A 16,968-nucleotide genomic window follows, 5' to 3' on the forward strand; every position below is an offset into this window, starting at 1 on the left:
GGATGCCCATATAATTTTTTGTGCCTAGAACATTTTTAAGGGGTTCGTTTTACATTTAGGGTTGTTTTCCTTTCGGGTAAACACAGTCAGATCGAATTTCACTCTGCCCGTACGCTTCCCCGCCCGGTTGCCTTTGCTCTGAACCTGCAGGGCTTGGGGTGTTTCTCCTTCACTTCCTCCTCCTGCCCGCGCTGTTTCCTGTACAGACATCTGGATTCTCTTGCATTCGCCACTGGATGGGTGCTGCCTGCGACCCTCCCGGTCAGACAAACGCCTGCTTAGAGACCACGTCACTCCGATGCGTTTCCATTTGCTTGTAATTTTCCTCTTCTCCCCAGGTAAGTTAGTCTCCAGAAGTTTAACTGGTGGGCTTCAGTCTTTTCAGAACTGGGACTCACCTCTAACCTGAACTCGAAAGATGGGGCCCAAGAAAGCCAAGTGATGTTGACAACCAGAGTGATAGACCACAGCTCTGGAGAGCTGTGTGGGAAATCCTACTCAGCGTCAAGGTAGACGCAAGAAAGATCAGAGATGTCTTTTCAAAAGGTGAATTCTGGAGAAGTGGGGCGGGAGAAGAACGTTCAGCCTATAGACACTCCCTTATCAGAACTGTTTTGGGAAACCAGTTGCAATTAGTAGGAAAGACAGATATACTTTTAACATCCTGTTCAAGTTAAAAACTCACTCAATTCAGATTGGGGCAGTGTGCACTGGTAACACCAACTTTAAGGACAAATGAATACTTGTGATTTTTGTCACGCCTGTTACGGTTTTCAAGTATGAAACTCACTGGAGGACCTGGGACCACGCACTCGCAACTTATGGGACATGCTGTCTTGACTTTCTCAGTGCATACGGATGGGCTGAACAATGGACTAGAGTGAATTTTTAAACGTATATTTTGTGATGTGCAATTATTTTATATGTACTCCTGTCCTTCATCCCACTCTTTCGTCAGGTTAAATGAGTCCTGGCAAAACTGTGCACAATGCAGGCACAGTATTGACTGTCTCCAGCTAGCCAATTAGCCCCAACTGATGACATTCGTCTGACCTTCTTAAGTTACGTATTACCCGTGAGTGAGCAAGCAATACCAGTGCTGTAAGGAAAACCCAGATGAGTCTGCAGGTGTTTGGTTTATAGATAGAAAACTTCACTTTGGGAAAGAAAACTTATGTTCACCTAAATTCTGTCCACTCTGCATATTGCCTTCTAATAAAAATAACATGTATTAAATCTGCAACTTCTAGGCTGTATCCTGCTTTGGAAGTTTCAGGAGCCCTTTTAATTTTGAATGAGCCTGATGCAGTTCTAATGTGCATTGTTTCTTTTCTATATTATCCCTTATAGGTTGTGCTGTTATTCAGTCTCCGCATATGGTGGTCATGCAAGGACAGCCAGTGACCCTGAGCTGTTCCCAGAACAAAACCAGTTATGTTAACATGTACTGGTACAAGCAAGAGTGGCGGAAGGATGAGGCCCGGCTCCAGCTGGTGATTTATTCATTCAAAGATTCCAGAGGAGATGTAGAGAAGCCATTCGAAGGCCGTTTCGTGAGCAACGGGACGAAGAATAACGCGTTATCTGTGTCTGTGGCAAAGGCCCAGCCAGGAGATAGCGGCACTTATTTCTGTGCAAAGCAAGATCACACAGCAAGGCAACGGGTGAGGAAGCCCAGCACAAACCTCCTCACAGGCATCAAAGCAAGAAGACAAGATGACGGCTGGTGCAGAAGACCAGCCCCAGGGGGAAGGGAAACTCAGGCGGGGACGAGGGTTTCCCAGCACGTGCCTCCCTCCTTTATTTCCTTCATACGTGGAAAGACTTGGGCTGCTTGGGCAGAGATTGAAGGGGACCCTCTGGCCTGGCCCACGGCGATCCAAGTTCTTCCCTTCATGAAGGAGGGTGGGGCAGGTGGAAATTTCCAAGCCACCCCCCCCCTTGCTGCTGACTTGATCTTCCCTCTGCCCATCCTGTCCCCCCTCCGCTCAGCTGAGTTTTAAACGGGCTTGGCAGCATCCAAGTGGGTGCTGGAGGTTTCCTGGCATTACCGCTGATCTCTCTTCCTCTTCCCCCCCCCCGGCGGAAATGGCAGCATTGAGGGTGGGCTCTGTGGCCTTATGCCCTGCCGAGACCCCTCCCTTCCCTCCCCCAAACTCTGCCCTCCTCAGGTTCCATCCTCCAAATCTCTAGGAATTTTCCATCCTGGAGTTGGCAACCCTTATTATGACCAAGGGAGACTCGGGAAGCCAGAAAAGCTGGGCCGACAGAAGTCATGACGACTGCTTTGGAAATCCCACTTGCCAACCTGCTCTGCGTCTCTCATGCCTGGAAGGACTTGAGTGACTCGGGGTGAGATTAGAGGGGCTCTCTGGTCTCACACAGAATCTCCGGAGTTGTCCTGATCACGAGATAATAATGGAACAAAGAATTCAAAGCCAGCCTTACTCCGTTTATAAGGGGGGGGGGACTCATCTGACAGCTGCCTAGAAGGGGGGGATCCTGGTAAAGCGGGTGGAAAACTGCTCAGATCAGAGCGCACCTACACATTGCTGAAAGCTCTGCTCAGCTGCCTGAATGCAAATTGCTTGGCCTGGGTTTTTTTTACGGACTCCGGAGGGTGTTTAGGTGGGTAGCCGTGTTGGTCTGCAGTAGAACAGCAGGAGTTGTCCGAAGAAGGGCGCTCTGACGTTCAAAAGCTTACACTCTGAAGACCTTGTTGGTGCCCCTGGACTCAAAAGGAGGGGGTTTTCCTCTCTAGTTTACAGAAACACCCAAAAGGCACAATTGGCTTGCCCGAAAGGTTTCCCATCCTTTGGACTGTACCTCTGCAACTGCACCATGTGAAATGACGAGAAAGTTGTCTAGGTTGTTATTGAAATTTGTCCCCTCTCCAGAATGTGTCAAGGTGGCTTTTTCAAGCACGCACTTTAACGCTAGAGAGGGTCCCTCAATTCTCACTCCGAGGGTTCCACTTTTGGAGAGCCAGTTTGGTGTAGTGGTTAAGAGCGCGGGACTCTAATCTGGAGAGCCGGGTTTGATTCCCCACTCCTCCGCTTGAAGCCAGCTGGGTGACCTTGGGCCAGTCACGGCTCTCTCAGAGCTCTCTCAGCCCCACCCACCTCACAGGGTGTTTGCTGTTGTGGGGATATGACATACAAAGTATGACATACTTTGTAAATTGCTCTGAGTGGGCATTAAGTTGTCCTGAAGGGCGGTATATAAATTGAATGTTGTTGTTGTTGTTGTTGTTGTTGTTGTTGTTGTTGTTGTTGTTATTTGTCAGGAGCTGTGCACAAAAGGGTGTGCAACACTAACAAGGTGCTCCCCCAAGGACACATCGGGGGCACCCTCATGACATCAATTTGCCGGGGATAGATACAAAAAGTAGGGGGTTGGGTAAGGAGGGAGCCCCCAAGGTGTCCTTTGCTATCTTTCTTCTGCAAATATTCCCACTAATACTCTCCTAGATTGCTTCCTGTAGGGGGCAACGGTGTATAAGGTGGACGCGAGTTTCAATTTGTAAAAAAAAGTTTTTGGAGGAGAAGACTAGCGGGTTCCTTGCATGACAGACAGCATCGTTTATTTAATTATATATTTAGGGAATTTGAATGCCACCTTTCCTGGGGCAGCTTTCAAAATAATAAAACAAACTTTAAAAGTCACCAATTTAAACTCTGCTTTTTTAAAAAAAACTCTCTTCTAGGTGCCATGGTCTCTATTTAAATTGACAGACCCATGGTCACAGCATCTTACAACCTTGGCTCTGCCAAGAAGACACACCTGTAAAATTGCAGGCCTTTATCTAATGAACCTACTTTCTCAAGAATTTAAGAAGTGTTTTCCTGGGTCATGCCAAGGGTCCAGCCGATCGTGCCAGCTGCTTTTCATGTTGATCAGCAACCTTTGTCCTAAAAGCACAAAACCAGGAGTGAAAACTGCAGGACCTCTTCTGTGGCTGCTCCTCTGCAGTGGGTGTGCAGATATATAGACCCTCATAACATGGAGATGCAGTAGGGCCCATGGCGATTGAGAGATCTCTGATCCGTGAATTTGCCTGACACATTTTAATGCATAATTCACTAAGACAGCTGAGGGGCTTCATGCTGAGTGTTGGACGAGGGTCTGGGAGGCCGAGGTTTGAATCCCCGCTCAACCACGGCAGCTTGCTGGATGACCTTAGCTAAATTGTCAGCCTAACCTACCCAATAGGGTTGTTGTGAGGATAAAATGGAGGAGAACAATGTGAGCTGCTCTGGGTTCCCTCTGGAGAGAAAGAGAGGCAATGCGCCATCAGGTTGCAGCTGACTCGTGGTGTGGGACCCCAACCATGGAGTGTTCCAGACAGGAGAGGAGCAGAGGTGGTTTGCCATTGCCGCCTCCTGTGTAGCAGCCCCTGTCTTCCTTGGGGGGGGGGTGTCTCCCATCCCAGTACTGATCACGGCCAACACTATTTCGTTCCCAAGCCTGACAGAGGTGGGGCAAACTGGGCTGTTCGCACGGCCATTGGGGAAGAAGGTGGGGCATAAATGAAGCAAACATAAACAGGGCTTAATGGCTTATACTTAATGGCTTGATGCTGAAAACGTGGACTGTCTCCACTGAAAAGCATCTAGTCTGGAAGGATCTGAAGGTCCCATCTGTGGCACTAGATTTCATCTATGCAGACGTCTGAGATGTGAAAACAGCCCTGGAGCATCCGGAGCCGAGAGGCCCTGCCAGGGAGGGCATCATTGCCGTAGTTCCTGAGGTCTGAGAGCGGAACTACAAGTGACAAAAGGCACAGGTTGGACACTTGTCAGCTTCCCTCAAGTTTTCATGGGAAATGTAGGCAGCTTGGTGGAATGTTGGACAAGTGACAGTTGAAAAGTCCATTGGACAGCAGTCGGAGAGCCAAGCTGCAAGACCAGGATGCCTACATTTCCCATCAAAACTTGAGGGGAGCTGACAAGTGTCCAACCTGTGCCTTTTGTCACTTGTAGTTCTGCTCTGAGTCACATGGCCACCGTGGCCCTGACTCGGCTTGCTCTTGGCTTGCAGCTGCCCAGGAACTATGCCGGTAAATTAAGGGCCAGTCCTCCACTCTTCCAGGACATCCAATGTAATTTCTGCTAAGATGAAACCGAAGCTTCCTCTGCTCTGCAGTAGGCATCAATCACCTGTTCCCCAAACGAAAACATATAGCAGTACTCATAAAATATCTAATAAAGTACTAATAAAGGCCCGGCAGGACCTACTATCTTTTCGCCGGGCCTGCAAGACAGAGTTGTTCCGCCAGGCATATGGCTGAGGCTGGGCCTCCACCGGCCTGGGAAAAAGGGGTGTATAAAACCCTCCCTGTGAAGGCTGTCCCCCATCCTGTTTAAAATGTGTTGTTTTTAATGAATATGAATGTTTAACTGTATTTTAATGTGTTGTTATCCGCCCTGAGCCTGCTTGCAGGGAGGGACGAATACAAATTTGAAATAAAAAAATAAATCTCTTCAGCTGCTTAAGTTGCAATATCGAAGATAAAAGAAGTGGAGCTCTTCAGGGAAATGTTCTGGCAACAAGATCCCATTTTCAACAGGACATGAAAATGATGGTCCTCTCCTGTGGTTGCCTCCGGGGCCTGCTGTTTAGATCACAGAATCCTAGGGTTGGGAGGTACCTCCAGGGTCATCTAGTCCAACCCACTACACAAAGCAGGAGATTCACAACTACTCCCCCCCCCCCCGATACAGACCCAGTGACCCCTGCTCCATGCCCAGAAGATGGCAAAGCATCATCAGGATACCTAGCCAAACTGGCCTGGGGGAAATTGCTTCCTGACCCCAAGGTTGCGATCAGCCTTACCCTGGGCATGTAAGAAGGGGCCACGAGAACTAGGGGCTGATGTAACCCTTCCTACTCTCCCCCTCATGATCTGCCCAGGTTCGCAGAATCAGCATTGCTGTCAGGTGGCCATCTAGCCTCTGCTTAAAAACCTCCAGAGAAGGAGAGCCCACCACCTCCCGAGGAAGCCTGTTCCACTGAGGGACCGCTCTCACTGTCAGGAAGTTCTTCCTAATGTTTAGCTGAAAGCTCGTTCGATTTAATTTCAAGCCGTTGGTTCTGATTTGACCTTCTGGGGCAGCAGAAAACAACTCTGCGCCATCCTCTATATGACCAGGCTGCATCTGTGAAAAGTTGCTAATAGCCTGATCGTCCCTCAACAAACGTATCTCTTCAGCTGCTTAAGTTGCAGTAGAAAAGAGAAAAGAAGGGAAATGTTTAATGTAACTCTGGCTTGCTAGCATCAACATACTTGCTCCATGCCTGGCGCTGCATCTGTCATGAGAGACGCACCAGCTGAAGTGAGAAGAAAGGTACCACTTAACTGCAAACTGTTAACAGCTGATTGCTCTAAATGAATAAATTCCAAGAGAAAGGCTGTGTTTGTTCCACAGCAGAACCGTTTCCTTCCATAATTCAAGCAACGTGACAATCAACACCAGATTTCTCTCTGATCCACCTTTTTAAAATAAGAACAACACCCAGAAAAGATTGCAGTACTAATTGTGATTTTTATTCCTGCATTCTCCGTCCCTGAGTTTTGAATTGTTTGGAATGCCTGATCCAAGGGTGGCGAGAGAGGAAGAGAAAAATTTTCAGCAGGAAGCTTTGATCTGGTCTTAGTTGGCTGAGATCGTGTTCTGGATCCACGAGACGTAGTTGCATACTTTGGTGTAGACTCCAGGGTAGCCTTTCTGAGCGCATCCAATACCCCAGGAGACAATTCCCTGGAGCTTCCCGTTGCAGACCACAGGACCTCCGGAGTCTCCCTGTAACGGAACAGGACGGAAAGGCACGCCGTCAGGGTTGCGGTTGGAAAACAGGGGATTTGTGTGATCCTCCTGACACATGGACAGCGCGAGAGGCAGCGTTTTCAAAGAAGGCACATAGATACTTAAAACCAGTGCCAGTCTGGTAGTTAATTCCTTTTCCCAGGCTACCCTAACCACACGTTACACAGTCCGTGGAGTACATCCAGAACCACCATAAAATCGTTCAATCAGCCGTGCACTGTGAGAACCTAATTCTGAGGAACGCAGGAGTTCAGTTTGGACTGGGACTGGAGCAAGTGGAGAGAAAGTGCTTAAGCCTCCCCCCCCTTTTCCCAATGTGAAATGGCCATGGGGGGGGGGCTATTTGTCCTGATGGGGAAACATCCGTGCAGCCCTCAGTACACATCATGCCCTCAGTGGGGCCAGCAGCACAGCTGGGGCCATTTCGGGCCAGAAAACTGAGTGGGGCAAGGCGTAAGCCATTGTACTGTCCAGAATCAGGCCCCCACACGCCGAGGGATGGAGTTCCCAGCGGGGAACAACTTGTAGTGCAAATCTGACTGAATGTCCTCAGGGCAGACCTGGACGTGGCTCAAAAATGTAGCGACATGTAGTTATATTATGGAAGATCCCGCTCAACACTCCGTAGTGCCGAAGACTCTTTTGGGGCAACCGTGACAGTTAAAAAACCAAAGACATTTGAAAAATTGGGCCAGAAAACCATGGTATTATTTGGGCCAACAGCTCTGGGGGTTCCAGATGTCTTTTGTGCCACCGTTGTCTGAAGTCAAACAGATTTGGCTGTTCCTTGAAACACCACAAACCCCCGTTTCACCGTTACTCAGAGCAGGAAACAGAAAGGAAGGGCCGTGGTGCCTTTGCCACCCCAGCGTATGTTCTCCAGCTTAATGGCTTAGGAAGTTTTAGGGGAACTCAATGGAATGAATTGTTTCAGATGGTCTTCTTTGCACTTGGTAATAAAGTTGCATAGGTGAGGAAATAAAATGATATGCATTTCAAATGAAAATGAGGAAATATTCTGATCAACTTATCACTTAAGAACGTAAGAGGATCAAACAGGTGGTCTATTTAGCCCAGCGTCCTTTTTCATGCAGCAGCCAAACCTTTGCCCTGGAGAGGCAATGAACTGGACCAGAGGCCAAGTCCTGCCCCGGCTGAGGCCTCCTGGCACTGAGATTCAGAGGTTTACTGCCTCGGGATATGGAGGCTCCCTTGAGTCAGCATGGCTAGGAGCCTCAGATGGAGCTCTCCTCCTCATTCTACCCTCCCTCCCCCTTTGAAAACGATTGACGTTCATGTATGTCCAGTATGTCCAGTGGCAGTGAATCCCAAAACTCTCCTGCAGGGAGTCATTTGCGTGACGTTGGGGCTGAGCATGCTTGGAACGCTCCACCTGCAGCTCCAACATTACGCAAACGACTCCCTGTTGGGGCCATTTAGGGTCCAGGAAACGGCACGCAGGAGACGCCATGAATCCCCCCTCTGCCCAAGCCACAGTTCCAAATAGAACTGGGCTCCTGGGCACTTTAAAAATGCCTTTCCCCGCAGCTGCTGTGTGGCTGCCTGTGAGTCGTGACGGCCCTCCCGGGCCGGACGTATTGTGTAGTCTGGCCCTCAGTCGAAAGCAGCTTCACATGTTCACACCGGGGTGAGAAATAGTTTACCTGGCACGAGTCCTTGCCACCTTCCAGGAATCCCACACAAATCATATTATTGGTGATTTGTCCTGGGTACGCGTTACTGCACTGACTGGAGGACAGGACAGGAGCGTTCAGGCACTGCAGGGCGTCAGGGTTGCTGACTAGAAGAAACAAACAAACACACCCTTCATCCGTGACCCCCGCAGGGGGGTGGGGTTCATTTTTAAATTCCGTGAGTCCTGGAGGTACATCTCTAATGAGTCCAGGGCGAGATGAAGGCACAGCCAGGTGATCACGTCAGGACATGAATTTGGGTGTCTGTAACGTCCTCCAGGTGGGGAAGAGGCTAATACAGTGATGAAGCTGGAGAAGCATGTACATGCTCACTTATTTACTTACTTCATTTATACCTGGCCTTTCTCCCCGCGGGAGACCCAAATTGGCTTACATCACTCTACCTTCCTCCATTTTATCATCACAACAACTTGTGAGGCACAGTAGGCTAAGAGAGTGCGACTGGCCCGTCAGGTTTTCATGGCAGAGCAGGGATTCAAACCTGTTTCTCCCAAATCCTAGCCAGGTATTCTAACCACTACACCACACTGCCTCTCCATATGGATGGTCTCAGCAGTCTCTGGGTGAGCCTGCGAAAGCGGGAAGGGCGGAATATAAATATAATAAATTAAATTAAATTAAATTAAAAATCATTAGGAAATCCAGATAAGCTATTTTGAACTTCGTTCAATGGAATCACAGCAACCATTTTTTCCTCAGTTGCCAAAATATCTTGGGTTGCTCAGTCGGCGACTCTAAGATATGGGGATATTATTTCATCGATCGATCTATCTATCTGCAAAATTTATGCCCCCACCTTACTGCCCTCATCCAGGCCACCAAAGCTGCTGCTGACAGATTTAAAACATGCATAATAAAAACACATCTTAAAAGCAGTTAAACTCAAGCAAAAGCACATCATTAAAACAACTAAAACCAAGCTAAAATGCACATACGAAAACACAGAAACAGCAATTAAAATGCAGGGCAGGAAGGAGGGATCAGAGAAGGAAGTCCAAATAAAACAAGAAGTCTTCACCCGCTGGTGGAAAACGGCCACAGAAGGGGTCAAGTGAGTTGAGAGTTACTTACAAATTCCAACATTATTTATTTATTTACTTATTTATTTTATTTGATTTATACCCCACCCTCCCCACAGATGGGCTCACAGATTTAGCCAGGACTCTTGAGAGAACTGGAATTATTTGAAGGAATAAAAGGATCCTGGAGAAGGTGGGTAACCGGTCAGGTTTGGACTCTCAGGTTACCCTCCCATCATTTTCCCTCAATGAACTTGACAGCAACCCTCCCAGCATGCGACAGAATACATCTTGAGAAATACGACGCGGGACTCACCGCCATTGCTTCCCCAGCCAGAGATCAGGCACTGCGTCCCAGTGCTCACACAGCTGGTAGGCAGGGAGATCGAGCTGACGCGAGAGTTGAGGGTGGCTGGTGTGGACAGCTTGATCAGCATGATGTCGTTGTCCAACAGCCGGGAGTTGTAGTTGGGGTGACGGATGACTTTGGCCGAGTTGATGTACTGCTCGGAGCCATCGTTGTAGCTCAGGCTGTGCTCCCCGAGTCTCACTTGGATACGTCTGGATTGAGACAAGGAACAATCAAGCTCGTCCTACACTCGGTGGCTGCCCACACCCACACAGCTGTTGCTACTAGTGTTGCTACACTCAGGGGCATTTTGGATCACGAGGGCTGTAAGGAACGGAACAACAAATGTACGTAACTTACGATTTATAGCAGTGAGCAGCTGACACAACCCATTGGTTATTGATGAGGGATCCACCACAGAAGTGGTATCCAGAGTTCAAGGAAACTTGGTAGGGGACGGAATGCTTCTGGCAGGTGTAACCTCCCACAATCTTGTCGTCGTCGTCGTCATCGATGGGGAAGGCGACTGGGGAAAAGATGAAGCGTTTTATATTCGGGGTGCAGGACCAGGAAGCCCTACACTGGGGGTGAAATTAGGAATCCACACAGCTGCCCCCAGCTCAGACTTTGGGCTGTGGGAGGAACCCCTTGGTTGCCTTCACACATTACCAGACGTTGCAATATCTTTATGCTATAGCAGACATTCACAAATGGGGTTTCCTGCATGGACGAGACATTCCAGAAAGAGAATGCTTGCTACAGAGAAACAATAGTGTGGTATCCAATACCATATGGATGGAGCTACGGTTTGAACATAACGCAGGACTTCTTTCGAGTCAGACCCTTGGTTTATCCAGGTGAGTATTACCTGCTCTCACGGACAGTGGCTCTTTTGGGTCACAACTTGGCAAAGGTCTTTTGCTTGCGTGCTTGTTTGTTTGTTTGTTTAGGAAGCTTGTATTCTGCCTCTCAAGGCAGCTCACACGTGAAAAAAGAAAACCAAGACAATAAAACAAACCAGTAAAACAAATCACACAATAAAACAAGCCAATGAAACAAGCCAAGCCAGTAAAATAAATAAGTAAAAGCAGATCAATAAAAATATTCCAATAAAGCCAAAGATTCTGTGATCCTTTTAACAGGAGATGCTGGGGACTGAACTTGGGAACTCCTGGACATAAAGCACCAAGGGTCAAACTAGAGGAGACATTTTGGCACAAGTCAAGACTAGGTTCCCCTGACCCAATTCTGATGATTTTGGCACAAGTCAGGACTAGGTTCCCCTGACCCAATTCTGATTGTCAAGTGTGACCTGCAAGAAACAGAAGTTCTGAAGTGGACCAGACCCTGATTAGGATCAGGAGAGCGGCCCAGGGCATGAGTCAGCCTCCCCTCTGCGCCATTTTTCTGACCCAAAACAGCTCCAGGGGTGCTATTTGCCCTGGCGTAGGGCTGGATCATAAGTTTATTATTATGGCACTGTGCCAGTATAAGATACATCTAAAAGTCTAGAGACAACAATATTAATAAATAGATAGATAAAAATAAATATTATACGGTGAACTATATACAGATGAAAGGGTAGGTACATACATGTCGATGTGTTTAAAAAAAACCCAGAAGGGACTCGCAGCCGGGCCTCGTCCATTTGCAAACATGAGGGGATGTACGCGATCTTTGGGGGTTATGTAACAAGCCGCACAGAATCTGGCCACATTAACGGTAATAGTCTGAGATCCATCAGATAAGAAGTAATTGGTATGATTTGATTCGGACTGGCCTGGCTGTGCCTTTGTTAGATATATATTTGACACAAGCAAACTGGCACCGGGGCACCTAAAATGGCTTACAAGCAGCTGACTGTGTGTACAGAAAAATGGTGGACGGGGAAAGCTGAAGGCCCTCCCTGATACAAGCCGTCCCTAGCGTGCTTTGTTCTCTGCAGGTCATAGTTGACGGGGCCCAGCCCTGACTGCCGAACACTTCATCCAGTTGGAGCCTAAGCTGTCCCACAGAGCTGCCTCCGACAGAGTCAAACAGGCCCGTCCTGTCTGCTCGAATCATTCCTAAGCAGAGCTCCACCCTTCTAAGTCCGTGGACCGCCTGAGCGGACCGGAAAGGCGGCCACTCTGCTTCAGGCGCTTTCTCTTCAGACCACCCGTGCTAGGAATAGGCCGGGCAGGAACACCCACATCGACAGACTGGCGGATGTACTGCAGGGAGAATCGGGGTTCAAGGGAGAACTCAAAATACAGAGAGAACCCCACTTCCGGGTGCACGGGGCCCAATTCACGATATCAAAGAAGGAGAAGGGGCTTCGGCCTCCCCTCCTGCCATTTCCTCAACCGGATACAGCGCTATTTGTCCTGTTGGGGTATATGGAAGTTTCCCCAGTGGGGCAAATAGTGCTCCCCCAGGACCATTGGGGGTTTGGAAAAGAGTGTCGAGGAAGGCTTTATTTCCCTCTCCCTATGCATTGTGGTCCCATTCCAAGCCAGGCCCCGCACACCTGGGAACTGAGCTCCTAGCGTGGGAGGCACAACTGGATGTCTGACTGACAGCCTTCAGAGCTGACCTGCAGTCTGGACCTGAGAACAGTGGAGTGCTCGGCGAGGGCCCTAAAAGGCACTTTCCACACAGCTACAGTGAGACCGACAATGTCCCCTACGTAGGTACAGCTTGGATCATACAAATTGTCCCGGAGCTGCAAAAGATAAATCCTGTGGAAGGGGAGTCGAACAGCATGAAGCGAACCTAAGAACTCACTGAAGATCCCAAGAATGGATTAAAAAGAGGGGGATAAAGGGAAAGTTTATTGCTGAGAGGCGTGTCCAGATGGCAGCCTGCGGGGTTTGTTTTGCCCTCCAAGAATCCATCGTCTTGGCATCCCAGCGTGTGCCCACGCAGTCCGTCTTGAATGGCCTCTGCATGCCTCTCAAGGCATTGGATGGAGGACAGGATCTAAGGCGGCCAGCCTCCTGGTGGGGCCAGGAAATCTCCCAGACCTACTACTGATCACCAGACTGCAGAGATCTGCACCCCTGTCAGCTTTGGAGTGTGGACTCTATGGCATTGTACCACACTCAGGTCTCTCCCCTCCCAAACCACTGCCCTTTCCAAGGTTCACCCCCAAATCTCCAGGGATTTGCCAACCTGGAGTTGGCAACCGTTTGAAGCAGAGAAGAGGCAGCTGAGGGGTGGCAGGCCCACTCTTTCCTGGCTTGCCGTCTTCTCAGCTTCCTCCCAAGTGCTTTCTTCTTGATGTGGCGAATGCACGTAGGAAGGCCTCACTGGGGAGGGGCTGTGGTGGGAAACCAACGGCTGGGGGGAGGGGTTAGCATCCCCTCCCCCACCCATCACTGAACTGCTGCCAATCCTCCCCCCATTGCTTTGCTACTGCTTAGCAAACGTTCTGCCACCAGAGCCGAGTGTCCACCAAATGTGTAGTTTGGTCCTCCTGAGATACCAGCTTTGATTGTTTGTTTGAATATCTACTCCATTTTTCTGCTCAGGGGGGACCCAAAGTGGTCGACGACATCATTCTGCCCTCCTCCCTTGTTAGCCTCACAAAAACAACCCTGTGAGGTACGTTAGGCTTAGAGTGTGTGAGTGGCCCAAGCGGCTCATAGCAGAGGAGAGATTCGAACCTGGCTCTCCCAGACACTAGTCTAACACTCTCACCACCACACCACACCGGCTTAAGGAAGATGTGTACCTGCGAAAACATCAAAGACAAGAGCTCCACCTCAGCCTGTGTGCGCATATTAGGGTGTGCCTGTAAGCCCACAGAAAAATGGCCTCCTTTGTCTTGAGATACGAAGGGGCTTCTCAAAGAGAAAGGACCATTCCCCTCCACACCTCCATGTCTAGAAGGGCCCACAAAGAAAACCCCCATACTTACCCGCCACTCCCAAGAAGGCTACGAACAAAATGAATTTCATGGTCCTCTTCTCTCAACCGGGAAGCTGGGAAGGATTTGCAGGGTATTTATCCCCCTGAGCAGACTTTATCTCTACCTCAAGGACTTCTGCAGATGGAAAAATACACAGAGGATGGCTGGAAAATCCATACTTGGGTCTCCACCAACAGCAGGTGGTGAGGAAACATAAAGTCAACCATGAATTAATCATAAAATGCAAACACAGAAAATGTAACAAGAGTTAATAATAATTGTTTTTCACATTTGTGGCTATTTTTAATACTTCCCCCATGACTCCGTCAGTATATCATAAAAATGGTGGCTTTGGAAAAGGTCTCTTTTATTTGGGCCTGGTGTGATAAAATATCCTTCCCTCAGAAACAGTTTTGAATGGTGTCACTTGCTTCCAGTTCTAAATTATTTCCCTCAAAATCCTTCCTCAAAATCCACCTGTGCTATCCAGTCCATTGCTCAGTCCCGGACCTGAATGGCCCAAGCGAGGCCCATTTCACCAGCTCTGGGAAGCCAAGCAGGGTTGACCCTGGTTAGTGCTTGGATGAGAAGCCGCCGAAAAGTCCAGAGTTGCTACGCAGAGGCAGGCAAATCGCCTCCTGCTCTGAAAAGCCGGCGGGGCTGCCATGAGCCAGCTGGGACTTGCCAGCATTCCCCGCCACCTTTGCTCAGGTGCCCCCATCTCTCCTCCCCACCCCACCATCAGTACTGAAGTGCCAAGAGCAGCGTCTGCTCACATTCATTCTTGTCTTTCTGAGGGGAGCACACGCTCTGTTCTTTTGGGGCGGGGAGATTTTCAGTTTTCCGAGTAATATTTTTCTCTCTGCCTAAGAAGACTGAATATGAAGAACGCACAACTTTGCCTGTGGATGGACTCCTTCGGCTGCTTACCTGCTAGGCACTTTGCCACCAAGTGTGCTACAGAACAGGAATAAATTGGGGACTGTGGGGGACTCACCAGGCTGGGGGGGGGGACCCATGATTGCGAAATCTCCCCTGACCTACTCTTTCCTTCCAGGACACAACATGTTTGCAGGGCTTCAGGGGGCAGGTTTCCTCTTCTGCCTTACCCCCCTGCCCCCCTACCCCCTTTTTTGATGCTCAGCTGTTCTCATCCTTCTCTCCATCTTGAAAAGGAGTGAGAATAGGCACATTAGTAAAGAGTCCAGTAGCACCTTTAAGACTAACCAACTTTACCGTAGCATAAGCTTTCGAGAACCACAGTGCTCTTCGTCGGATGCAAGAGAGCTGTGGTTCTCGAAAGCTTATGCTACAGTAAAGTTGGTTAGTCTTAAAGAGGCCACTGGACTCTACTATTTTGCTGCTACAGACTAACATGGCTAACTCCTCAGGATATGAGAATATGCACAATGTTTTTGAGGAGTTGGGGTGTATTCTTTTGTTTCAGTTTGAAACGCTAATACTGTTCTGCATGTTTGTGGTGTCCCCCTAGTATGCAGACGCAAACCCCCCCCCCCCATGTTTGGGGGAAGCGCCATTTCACTGCCTTACGGATAAGCATCCAATTTTGCTATTAGAAGGAATGATGAGGGTGCAGCACCATAGGGTGGCCTAGGGTGGCCTCCCCATTTGGTCTTCACCTGTGCGGTAAGAGCGGCAGAGCGGCCATTCCAAGGTCACTTGGCAAACTTCATAGCTGAGAGAGGGTTCGCAAGCAGGGTAGCGTGGGCGCCGTGACGCAAGCTCTGCTCGCTCCAATTAGCTAACCACGTTTCAGATGTAGACCCTTCTCTTTCTATTCATTGATTGAGTACTTCATTTATACCCACCTTATATCCACAGCGGGGACCCAAAACAGCTTACACCATTCTCCATTTTATTCTCACAACAGCCCTGTGAGGTAGGTTAGGCAGCGAGTGCCTGACTGGCCCAAGGTCACCCAGAGAACTTCCATGGGAGAGCGGGGTTTTGAACCAGGGTCTCCCAGGTCCTAGCCCAGCACCCTAACCACTACACCACACAGGCTCTCACCATCCCCCATTGACCGAGGGGCTTAGTAAGGAAAATGAAGAGACAGATCAAGCCCCGCTGCAGAGACCGGGGTGGGATTTTGAGTACAGCGGCTTAGGTAAGGATTGCTCTCCAAAGCCTTGAATTTGGCGTTATTTCATGTCTTGCACCCTCAGCCACGCCCCTCAGCCACGTCTGAAGCCTCCCTCTGAAGCAAGAGGCTCTGCCAAGCCTGTTTTTTTCCACAGGAAGGCTGGAGGGAGGCTTCAGGCACGGCGGAGCGGAGCAGCAGGACGGAGGCCCAAACTGTTGCTCTAAAATTAAGACAAGGTTTATGTGGCATTAAGAGTCTCCTGTAAAATGGAATCGGAAATGGTTTCATGTTTCAAAACGTGTGTGAAATATCTCTAGATTTCTCATCAGAACCTTTAATGCTTTACTTTCTCAAGCGACATCCAGTGAACAGCAGCATCTCTTGGGAGAATATAAGCAGGCGCTCTTAAAACTCATTGCCACCGGAGGGTGACAGAGTGCCAAGGAACACACAGCCGGGGGGGGGGGGGAGAGCTCACTTTTAAAGAAATCAATAGAGCTTGGGGGGGGGCGGTCAGGATACATTGTAAAGTGGAACAACGCAGAACACCTCTCTGAACCGGAGGAGCCTGGCTGCACGGTGGAAAAACAGGAGGAATATGGGAGAAGAAAGAGAGCTGAAAACTGCATTGCCGTACGGGCAACTCAGAGCCAAGCTACACGTGACGAATGACACTTGCACGGCAAGGGAACAGACTCACGTGTATTCCTCCCTGTTCACTTGCCATTCACTTGCGCTCCACATGATCACGTAGCGGAGCGCAAGTGAACGGCAAGTGAATAGCAAGTGAACGGGGAGGAATACAGGTGAGTCTGTTCCCTCGCCGTGCAAGTGTCATTCGTCACGTGTAGCTTGGCTCTCAGGAGTCATTATCGTGGGAGCTGGGCTGCTGCCTCACTCTAGAGTTTACAAGCCAGACTTGCTTTTAACTGATGCATTCGCTCCTCCATTTCAGATGATACCGACTAGAGACAGAGGAGCGCCCCCGTGCTCTGCAGGCCTCCGTCTCCTCTGCCTCCAGGGTAAGTCGCCTGTCGTCTCAGAGTCGGGACCTCCCACGGA

At 49.4% G+C, this 16,968-nt stretch overlaps 1 protein-coding gene and 1 gene segment (V, D, J or C); one reads left to right on the forward strand and one right to left on the reverse strand.

Annotated features, from left to right (window-relative positions):
• Positions 1 to 234: 234 nt before the first annotated feature.
• LOC129335010 (T-cell receptor beta-1 chain C region-like) overlaps positions 235 to 16,968 on the forward strand; it is a 127,397-nt gene continuing 110,663 nt past the window's right edge. Inside the window, 2 exon segments of the C gene segment in view lie at positions 235 to 338; positions 1,351 to 1,664. Of these exon segments, the coding sequence occupies positions 299 to 338; positions 1,351 to 1,664 (354 nt within the window).
• LOC129335013 (trypsin I-P38-like) lies at positions 6,526 to 13,909 on the reverse strand. Its single transcript, XM_054987439.1, has 5 exons — positions 13,812 to 13,909; positions 10,271 to 10,436; positions 9,878 to 10,122; positions 8,492 to 8,628; positions 6,526 to 6,803 (listed from the first exon to the last, which is right to left on the reverse strand). The coding sequence occupies exons 1-5, from the start codon at positions 13,849 to 13,851 to the stop codon at positions 6,654 to 6,656; spliced, it is 738 nt and encodes a 245-aa protein (XP_054843414.1). The 5' UTR covers positions 13,852 to 13,909; the 3' UTR covers positions 6,526 to 6,653.

This window comes from Eublepharis macularius, chromosome 8, assembly GCF_028583425.1.
Source record: "Eublepharis macularius isolate TG4126 chromosome 8, MPM_Emac_v1.0, whole genome shotgun sequence".
Taxonomy (NCBI): Eukaryota; Metazoa; Chordata; class Lepidosauria; order Squamata; family Eublepharidae; genus Eublepharis; species Eublepharis macularius.

Excerpts from the sequence above, each read along its gene's own strand:
- LOC129335013 (XM_054987439.1), bottom strand. The coding sequence starts at position 13,851 with ATGAAATTCATTTTGTTCGTAGCCTTCTTGGGAGTGGCGG. Across the intron at positions 8,629-9,877 it reads TGGCTGGGGAAGCAATGGCG|TCAGCAACCCTGACGCCCTG; the intron begins GTGAGTCCCGCG and ends TGTTTCTTCTAG. Across the intron at positions 6,804-8,491 it reads GTGGCAAGGACTCGTGCCAG|GGAGACTCCGGAGGTCCTGT; the intron begins GTAAACTATTTC and ends GTTCCGTTACAG.